This window comes from Babylonia areolata, chromosome 11 (assembly GCF_041734735.1).
Source record: "Babylonia areolata isolate BAREFJ2019XMU chromosome 11, ASM4173473v1, whole genome shotgun sequence".
NCBI lineage: Eukaryota > Metazoa > Mollusca > Gastropoda > Neogastropoda > Buccinidae > Babylonia > Babylonia areolata.
Window position 1 is genome coordinate 1,967,194 of NC_134886.1, and position 10,963 is coordinate 1,978,156.

The 10,963-nt window shown below is 44.6% G+C and overlaps 1 protein-coding gene across 1 annotated transcript in view; it reads left to right on the forward strand.

The window, feature by feature from the left end:
• LOC143287442 (uncharacterized) overlaps positions 1-10,040 on the forward strand; it is a 31,961-nt gene extending 21,921 nt beyond the window's left edge. Inside the window, exons 14-16 of the mRNA XM_076595433.1 lie at positions 2,005-2,135; positions 5,178-5,269; positions 8,273-10,040. Coding sequence (XP_076451548.1) covers positions 2,005-2,135; positions 5,178-5,269; positions 8,273-8,451 — 402 coding nt within the window. The 3' untranslated portion in view covers positions 8,452-10,040. The remainder of the gene's footprint in view (positions 1-2,004; positions 2,136-5,177; positions 5,270-8,272) is intronic.
• The last annotated feature ends 923 nt before the right edge of the window (positions 10,041-10,963 follow it).

Genomic DNA, 10,963 nt, shown 5'->3' on the forward strand with positions numbered 1-10,963 from the left:
TTAGTGTGTTTGCATATGTGTGTTTGTGTGTGTGTGTGTGTTGATGTGCATTTGTGTATGATAATGTGTGTGAGTGTCTGTGTCTTTGTTTGTATGAGAGTATGTGTGTACATGTGTGTGTTTTGTTTTTTTTGTTATAGATTGGTTTGTCTTTGTGTGTGTGTGGGCCTGTGTGTGTATGTGTGTGTGAGTATGTATGTGTGTGTGTGTGTGTGTGCATGAATATATAAATGTATGAATTTCATTTTATTGTGGAATACTCAAAATTTGCTTATCTTCAAATTGAGTTCATTCCATATAAATATTTTAGCTCAAAACCAGTTGTTGTTGTTGTTTTGTTGTTGTTTTTTGCAGTTTGTTGAAAGCAGGGAGATGAATGGGTTTTAAAGTGGGGATATTCATCAAAATAGGAATGATTACAAAATGATATGGTTGTTGATTATTTGTTTTATGACCCACTTCATTGTTTTAATTGCTGTTTATGTTTTGATTTTGTGGTGTACCAGTAATGTTACTTTGTGTCCTCCAGTTGTTTTAATTGCTGTTGATGTTTTGATTTTGTGGTGCACCAGTAATGTTACTTTATGTCCTCCAGTTGTTTTAATTGCTGTTTATGTTTTGATTTTGTGGTGTACCAGTAATGTTACTTTGTGTCCTCCAGTTGTTTTAATTGCTGTTTATGTTCTGATTTTGTGGTGCACCAGTAATGTTACTTTGTGTCCTCCAGTTGTTTTAATTGCTGTTTATGTTCTGATTTTGTGGTGCACCAGTAATGTTACTTTGTGTCCTCCAGTTGTTTTAATTGCTGTTTATGTTTTGATTTTGTGGTGCACCAGTAATGTTACTTTATGTCCTCCAGTTGTTTTAATTGCTGTTGATGTTTTGATTTTGTGGTGCACCAGTAATGTTACTTTGTGTCCTCCAGTTGTTTTAATTGCTGTTGATGTTCTGATTTTGTGGTGCACCAGTAATGTTACTTTGTGTCCTCCAGTTGTTTTAATTGCTGTTGATGTTCTGATTTTGTGGTGCACCAGTAATGTTACTTTGTGTCCTCCAGTTGTTTTAATTGCTGTTGATGTTCTGATTTTGTGGTGCACCAGTAATGTTACTTTATGTCCTCCAGTTGTTTTAATTGCTGTTGATGTTTTGATTTTGTGGTGCACCAGTAATGTTACTTTATGTCCTCCAGTTGTTTTAATTGCTGTTTATGTTCTGATTTTGTGGTGCACCAGTAATGTTACTTTGTGTCCTCCAGTTGTTTTAATTGCTGTTGATGTTTTGATTTTGTGGTGTACCAGTAATGTTACTTTATGTCCTCCAGTTGTTTTAATTGCTGTTGATGTTCTGATTTTGTGGTATACCAGTAATGTTACTTTATGTCCTCCAGTTGTTTTAATTGCTGTTTATGTTCTGATTTTGTGGTATACCAGTAATGTTACTTTATGTCCTCCAGTTGTTTTAATTGCTGTTGATGTTTTGATTTTGTGGTGCACCAGTAATGTTACTTTGTGTCCTCCAGTTGTTTTAATTGCTGTTGATGTTTTGATTTTGTGGTGCACCAGTAATGTTACTTTATGTCCTCCGAGCCCCAACAAGGGTCAAAGGGTTAAATAGTCTTGATTTTTGTGTGTGCATGTATGTGTGTGTGTGTGTGTGTGTGCATGTATATGTGTGTGTGTGTGTGTGTGTGTGTGTGTGTGTGTGTGTGTGTGCAAGCATTGCATGTGTGTGTGCATGTATGTTTGTGTGTGTGTGTGTGTGTATGTATCTGTGTGTGTGTGTGTGTGTGTATGTTTGTGTGTGTGCATGTGAGTGTGTGTGTGTCTGTGTATTTACACGTGTGTCTGTGTGTGTCTGCATATGTGTGTACATGTATGTTTTTGTGTGTCCATGTAAGTGTGTGTGTGTGTATGTGTGTGCATACATGTATACATATGTGTGTGTGCATGTGTGTGTGTGTGTGTGTGTGTGTGTGTGTGTGTGTGTGTGTGTGTGACTCCCCAGGCGTGTGACCAGCTGTTGCGGCAGCCCGGCGTGCGAGACTCACTGATGGCCATGGTGCGTACCCACAATGCCGTGCTGCAGAAGGTGGTGGTCAAGATGGTGCACTGCATGCTGGAGTCACCTCCCCTCAGGTGAGACACTAGGGGGAGGGAGAAGGGGGGGGTGCACTGTATGCTGGAGTCACCTCCCCTCAGGTGAGTCACTAGGGGGAGGGAGAAGGGGTGTGCACTGTATGCTGGAGTCACCTCCCCTCAGGTGAGACACTAGTGGTGGAGAGGGAGAAGGGGGGGTGCACTGTATGCTGGAGTCACCTCCCCTCAAGTGAGACACTAGGGAGAGGGAGAAGGGGGGTGCACTGTATGCTGGAGTCACCTCCCCTCAGGTGAGACACTAGTGGTGGAGAGGGAGAAGGGGGGGTGCACTGCATGCTGGAGTCACCTCCCCTCAGGTGAGACACTAGTGGTGGAGAGGGAGAAGGGGGGGTGCACTGCATGCTGGAGTCACCTCCCCTCAGGTGAGACACTAGTGGTGGAGAGGGAGAAGGGGGGGTGCACTGCATGCTGGAGTCACCTCCCCTCAGGTGAGACACTAGTGGTGGAGAGGGAGAAGGGGGGGTGCACTGCATGCTGGAGTCACCTCCCCTCAGGTAAGACACTAGTGGTGGAGAGGGAGAAGGGGGGGGGGGGGTGCACTGCATGCTGGAGTCACCTCCCCTCAGGTAAGACACTAGGGGTGGAGAGGGAGAAGGGGGGGGGGGTGCACTGCATGCTGGAGTCACCTCCCCTCAGGTGAGACACTAAGGGTGGAGAGGGAGAAGGGGGGTGCACTGTATGCTGGAGTCACCTCCCCTCAGGTGAGACACTAGGGAGAGGGAGAAGGGGGGTGCACTGTATGCTGGAGTCACCTCCCCTCAGGTGAGACACTAAGGGTGGAGAGGGAGAAGGGGGGTGCACTGTATGCTGGAGTCACCTCCCCTCAGGTGAGACACTAGGGAGAGGGAGAAGGGGGGTGCACTGTATGCTGGAGTCACCTCCCCTCAGGTGAGACACTAGGGGGAGGGAGAAGGGGGGTGCACTGCATGCTGGAGTCACCTCCCCTCAGGTGAGACACTAGGGGGAGGGAGAAGGGGGGGTGCACTGTATGCTGGAGTCACCTCCCCTCAGGTGAGACACTAAGGGTGGAGAGGGAGAAGGGGGGTGCACTGTATGCTGGAGTCACCTCCCCTCAGGTGAGACACTAAGGGTGGAGAGGGAGAAGGGGGGTGCACTGTATGCTGGAGTCACCTCCCCTCAGGTGAGACACTAGGGGGAGGGAGAAGGGGGGTGCACTGCATGCTGGAGTCACCTCCCCTCAGGTGAGACACTAGGGGGAGGGAGAAGGGGGGGTGCACTGTATGCTGGAGTCACCTCCCTTCAGGTGAGACACAAGGGGTGGAGAGGGAGAAGGGGGGGGTGCACTGTATGCTGGAGTCACCTCCCCTCAGGTGAGACACTAGGGGTGGAGAGGGAGAAGGGGGGGGTGCACTGTATGCTGGAGTCACCTCCCCTCAGGTGAGACACTAGGGGTGGAGAGGGAGAAGGGGGGGGTGCACTGTATGCTGGAGTCACCTCCCCTCAGGTGAGACACAAGGGGTGGAGAGGGAGAAGGGGGGGGTGCACTGTATGCTGGAGTCACCTCCCCTCAGGTGAGACACTAGGGGTGGAGAGGGAGAAGGGGGGGGTGCACTGTATGCTGGAGTCACCTCCCCTCAGGTGAGACACTAGGGGGAGGGAGAAGGGGGGTGCACTGTATGCTGGAGTCACCTCCCCTCAGGTGAGACACTAGGGGTGGAGAGGGAGAAGGGGGGGGGTGCACTGTATGCTGGAGTCACCTCCCCTCAGGTGAGACACTAGGGAGAGGGAGAAGGGGGGGGTGCACTGTATGCTGGAGTCACCTCCCCTCAGGTGAGACACTAGGGGGAGGGAGAAGGGGGGTGCACTGTATGCTGGAGTCACCTCCCCTCAGGTGAGACACTAGGGGTGGAGAGGGAGAAGGAGGGGGGATGGTGCTCAGTATGCACGGAGATATACTAATAGAAGCCTCCAAGATGTGACTTAACTCAGTCAGTGACACCGCGTCACCCCCCCTCCTCACCCCACTCCCTAGATGGCCGCCTTTGGTCAGTGACACCGCGTCACCGATCCCAGCTGTTGAAACACATGCGGATGTGTGATGTCTGCCGCAATCCCCATGCTGAATTAGATTCGGCATGTTCGAAACCTGCCAGTGTCGGCATGTCGGAACATTGCAGTAAGGCAGTCTGTCTTTCAAGTTATACCTGCCCCCCCACCACCCCTCCCCCCTTCCCTCTCCCCAATCTCTTTGTGACGTAAACGGGTGAATTTGTCATCATAGAATGTGTATAGACAAATGGGTTGAATTGTAGCGAATCAGATCAATCTGTTGAACTGGACGAATTGGGATTAAGCAGTGAATCTGTCAGTCACTCACTTAGCGTCACTAGGATAAGTCAAGATTGGTTATTTCAGTTCAACTAGTTGGGGGAGTGAGTGTTGTAGCTGGCATTAGTATACACAGTATGTTGTGGGAAAAGAGTAAAACCAGTCAGCACACCTAGTTCTTAGCAGTGTGACTGACTGATCTGTGATGTGAGGATCAAGGAAATCCCTGTTGGGCTGTGTGCTGCTTGTAGGTGCTGCTTTAGGTGCAGGGTGAACTTTTTACTGTGTGCTGCTTGTAGTTTCTCAAGGCCTGACTAAGCGCGTTGGGTTACGCTGCTGGTCAGGCATCTGCTTGGCAGATGTGGTGTAGCGTATATGGATTTGTCCGAACGCAGTGACGCCTCCTTGAGCTACTGAAACTGAAACTGTAGGAAGTACTTGAAGTAGGCAGTGTGTGCTGCCTTAGTGTGTGTTGCTTTTGCTAAGTAGGGTGAACTGCTTAGTTTGTGTGTGCTGTATTGTAAAGTAAACACTCTATAAAAACCTCTCCATGTGGCCCTGCTATTGGTGCGAGGAGAGCAAGTGAGTGTGTGCATCATCAGTCGATCCTATACCCCCCCCTGTCTGCTCCCCTCTCTCTAGGAATCGAACAACCCCCTTTCAGTTTTTACACATGTATGGATTTGTCAGAACACAGTGAGAAACTGAAAGTGAAAGTGGAACGGTTTGCAGACACAAAGCTGAGGACGTCAAACTGGACACAGTGCTGGAGTATGTCCGTGACCATGCTGCTGACCACGACGCCTGGGACATGGCTGATGAGTGTGAGTGCTGTGCTGTGCTGTGTTGTGGTGTGTTTTTGTTTTTTTTTGGGGGGGGGGGTTGACTCACTTGTGGAAACAAAGTGAGTCTATGTTTTAACCCGGTGTTCAGTTGTCTGTGTGTGTGTGTCTGTGTGTCTGTGGTAAACTTTAACATTGACATTTTCTCTGCAAATACTTTGTCAGTTGACGCCAGATTTGGCATAAAAATAGGAAAAATTCAGTTCTTTCCAGTCATCTTGTTTAAAACAATATTGCACCTCTGGGATGGGCACAAAAAAATAAAAAATAAAGCCTAATTATGTGCAAACTGCATTTACTGTTATGTTTATATTTTTTGTATTCTCTAAACTTGGCACTTTGATCTGATATTCTGACCCAACAACAAGAGCAGTCATTAGTATCATTTTTTGTTCAGACAGGAACTTCTTTTGCTAAGCATGGAAGTTTTATTTATTTTGCAAACGTTTTGGTGCAGATAATAAAAAAGGGAAATTACTCTGTAATTATGCTAGGGGAATTAATTTGCTTTAAACTGATCTTTCTCATCTTGAACATTACATTTTGAAATTATACTCAATACATAAAAAGCTTGGATTTTTTTTTTAAGTGTATCACAAGTGAGTCTTGAAGGCCTTGCCTCTCTTGTTAAAGCATACTTTTAATTCAGGAAGCATACAACTCAATTCCATTAATGCATTGTATGTCTGATGTGTATGTTATGGATGTTTTCTCTCTAAAGCTGAGTGTTCGAAGTCTGAGATGTAATGTCAAAGTTTTGAATTGACAAAGTGTTTTGTGTAAAAAAAAAACGTGTTGTACTGTCCTTTAAATGAGTGCATCAATGTGCTACACAAAGCACACTGGTGATGAATATAACACTCCAAATGACAGGATAGTCGTGGTGTATTGTATTGCGTTATGTTGCTCATCCGAATGACTAGCGTCCAGGCCACCTTTTAAGGTCTAGTGGAGGGTGAGACGTTCTGGTGAGTTTCAGATTCGAATCTGTGTCCTTCCTAGGTAGACACGTTACCACCAGGCCACCCCTGATGAGTGCTGGTACATGTCTGATGAGTGTGAGGATGGGTCTGATGAGTGTGTTACTACATGAGTGTTAGCACATGTGTGATGAGTGTTAGTACATGTGTGATGAGTGTTAGTACATGTGTGATGAGTATTAGTTTTAGTACATGTCTGATGAGTGTTAGTACATGTGTGATGAACATGTATGATGAGTGTTAGTACATGTGTGATGAGTGTTAGTACATGTGTGATGAACATGTATGATGAGTGTTAGTACATGTGTGATGAGTGTGAGGATGTGTCTGATGAGTGTTAGTACATGTCTGATGAACATGTGGTATGAGTTTAACTACATGTGTGACAAGTGTTAGTACATCTGTGATGAACATGTGTGATGAGTGTTAGTACATGTGTGATGAACATGTGTGATGAGTGTTAGTGCATGTGTGATGAACATGTGTGATGAGTGTTAGTACATCTGTGATGAACATGTGTGATGAGTGTTAGTACATGTGTGATGAACATGTGTGATGAGTGTTAGTACATGTGTGATGAGTTTTACTACATGTGTGATGAGTGTCAGTACATGTGTGATCAGTGTCAGTACATGTGTGATCAGTGTTAGTACATGTGTAATCAGTGTCAGTACATGCGTGTCAGTACATGCGTGATCAGTGTCAGTACATGTGTAATCAGTGTCAGTACATGTGTGATGAGTGTCAGTACATGTGTGATCAGTGTCAGTACATGTGTGATCAGTGTTAGTACATGTGTGATGAACATGTATGATGAGTGTTACTACATGTGTGATGAGTGTTACTACATGTGTGATGAGTTTTACTACATGTGTGATCAGTGTCAGTACATGTGTGATCAGAGTTAGTACATGTGTGATGAGTGTCAGTACATGTGTGATGAGTGTCAGTACATGTGTGATCAGTGTCAGTACATGTGTGATCAGTGTCAGTACATGTGTGATGAGTGTCAGTACATGTGTGATCAGTGTCAGTACATGTGTGATGAGTGTCAGTACATGTGTGATGAGTGTCAGTACATGTGTGATCAGTGTCAGTACATGTGTGATCAGTGTCAGTACATGTGTGATCAGTGTCAGTACATGTGTGATCAGTGTCAGTACATGTGTGATCAGTGTTAGTTCATAGCAGATGAGTGTGAGGATGTGTCTGATGAGTGTTAGTACATGTGTGAGAACATGTGTGATGAGTGTTACTACATGTGTAATGAGTGTCAGTACATGTGTGATGAGTGTCAAGGCCTGACTAAGCGCGTTGGGTTACGCTGCTGGTCAGGCATCTGCTTGGCAGATGTGGTGTAGCGTATATGGATTTGTCCGAACGCAGTGACGCCTCCTTGAGCTACTGAAACTGAAACTGAAACTGAGTGTCAGTACATGTGCGATGAGTGTTACTACATGTGTGATGAGTGTTACTACATGTGTGATCAGTGTCAGTACATGTGTGATCAGTGTTAGTACATAGCAGGTGAGTGTGAGGATGTGGCTGATTAGGATTTCCAAACTGGTGCCCAGCTCTAGATGACGGTGATCAGTTTTCATAGAGTTTCTATAGATCTACAGTCAGCATCACCGGGCCAGTGGTTGTGCCAGATGATTTGTGATGAGGGAAAGGCATGAGTAAATGTTTGAGTGCTCATGACAGAGTAATATGGTACAGAAGGGGGGAAAAAAGTGTTGCAAAAAAAATGCCCCCCCCCCCCCCCCCAATGTTGTTTTTATAAATGGGGGAAAAAGGAGGATGGAGGCCCAACTTAAAAATTTTTTTTTTTTTTAAGTTTCCACAGTCAACATTTTGGGGGCTATATAACACTAAACCTGATTTTGGTGTCATATACTGTACCATGTCAAACTGATGCAAACTAGGCCTATCGGTTTGCTCTGCTTGGCCAAATTTTGCGCAGCTATCAGTGAAAAGATGCCCCTTCTTTTTGTTCGTTGTTCAGGTCTGCACCTGCTGACCTCTAACCCCCTCAACGACCTCCCGACCCTCTCTACCATGGAGAAGTTGAACAAGATGAAGGCCAAGGATGGCAGCTTTGGGTCAAGGTCATCGCTGGGGTCAGAGGGCAAAGGTGGCAGCTCGAGCGGCTCCAGCGATGACGTGAAGAAAGGGCTGCCTTGATGTGGAGGTGCGCTGTGGAGACTGTGTCCATGCCATGCAGCAGTCTGTCTGGTTGATAATGATGAGAATGATAAGAATAATGATAATATTGCTGACAGATCCTCACACCATCCAGGGTGTTTACAGTAATAGTTAACGCATACATAGGCATACATACATTCAGGTATGACATACCATGCACAAACAAGCATGTGCACACATAAATAGATAAACACACACAGACACACAACACACACACACACACACGCACGCGCTCACGCACGCACACACTGAGCAGAAGTTGAAGAAGCAATTCAGTCAATAAGATGGCAGGCGGAATGGAAGAGGTGTGGTTTGGAAGACGTTTCAATCTGAACTGGGCCCACGGGGAACGAGTGTGATGAACTGAGGAGGGCAGTTTATAAACAATGAATGATAGGTGACAGCAAAGAAACTGTGATACACCACCACCACCACAACAATGCTGACACTGGGTTACATTTACATCTGGTCCACCACCACCACCATCACCACCACCACAACAACACTGACACTGTGTTATATGTACATCTGGTCCACCACCACCACCACCACAACAACAACAACACTGACACTGTTACATGTACATCTGGTCCACCATCACCACCACCACCACCACCACAACAACAACAACGCTGACACTGTGTTATATATACATCTGGTCTACCACCACCACCACCACCACAACAACACTGACACTGTGTTACATGTACATCTGGTCCACCACCACAGCAACACTGACACTGTGTTACATTTACATCTGGTCCACCACCACAACAACACTGACACTGTGTTACATTTACATCTGGTCCACCACCACAGCAACGCTGACACTGGGTTACATTTACATCTGGTCCACCACCACAGCAACGCTGACACTGGGTTACATTTACATCTGGTCCACCACCACAGCAACGCTGACACTGGGTTACATTTACATCTGGTCCACCACCACAGCAACGCTGACACTGGGTTACATTTACATCTGGTCCACCACCACAGCAACGCTGACACTGGGTTACATTTACATCTGGTATTGTAGAATCTTCTGTCTTTGTGTGTTATTCCCTGTGTCCATGGTAAGGAGAAGCAAAAAGACTGGTTCAGCTTTCATGATCCATTGGTGTCTCCAGCGCATGGCTCAGCACCATCCAGTCACTTTTTCATCTTTCCTTATTCTTTGGAAAAAAATGGAAGAACTGGAGAAAAAGAAATACGTTTAATGTTAGTCTTTTTTTTTTTTATTGTGGTAAAGAATGTGTGTAAAGTTAAAAAAAAAAAAAAACAGACAGAGGAGGTGTTGGATATGACTGTGTAAATATTAAGGACTTCAACAACAGCAGTTTGAAATCCCTCACACATGTGAGCTAATTAGAATAATCTTTTTTTCATTGTGGTAAAGAATGTGTGTAAAGTTAAAAAAACAAACAGACAGAGGAGGTGTTGGATACGACTGTGTAAATATTAAGGACTTCAACAACAGCAGTTTGAAATCCCTCACACATGTGAGCTAATTAGAATAATCTTTTTTTCATTGTGGTAAAGAATGTGTGTAAAGTTAAAAAAACAAACAGACAGAGGAGGTGTTGGATACGACTGTGTAAATATTAAGGACTTCAACAACAGCAGTTTGAAATCCCTCACACATGTGAGCTAATTAGAATAATCTTTTTTTCATTGTGGTAAAGAATGTGTGTAAAGTTTTAAAAAAACAACAAAAAACAGACAGAGGAGGTATTGGATACGACTGTGTAAATATATCAAGGACTTCAACAACAATTGTTTGAAATCCCTCACACATGTGAGCTGATTAGAAGGGAAAAAAAGGCGTGTCTGTATTTTGTTAACCAATACATGCTGCTTTGCATGGAATGTTTAAAGTTTCTTTATTTGTTTTTTCCCCTTTATACTGTACACATATGCATTGGATATGGTAATACTCTAGACCATCATTTTGATGGGGGGTTTTTTCCAAACCTTGACTGTTTTTTTCATTCATCTGCTGAAGTTATGGTATGATTATTTCAGGCGTCTTGCTCCAGTTGGAATGCAACAGTAATTCAGAATGTTTAAAGAATGGAAAGCAGCATTCCCCCACCTAACAATAACAGCCAGAATTGACATATATGATATAACGTAAAGATACCTCATCTGTGAACAAACATATTTAAAACAATACAGTACTATTTCAGCAAGAAGTAAAACAAAATACATATTAATATGGTGGATGTTGTATAAGTTTGTCATTTCTGTTGCTTGTTGTGCACGCTCATGCTAACTTACACAAAGCATAATACTCCTCAAGACTTTGTGATCTTCAAAATGCCGTCCACTTTCATCTTCTAATGTATATGTATACTTTTTAATGTTCCACGTTTCATTTTTGTTCAACGAGTTGTGTGATATATTAATCAGAAAACAGTTTGTCCGGCCAGCAATGTAAAAATGAATAGTGTGATGTTGATGTTTTAAAATACAACTTTGTGGCAGGCCA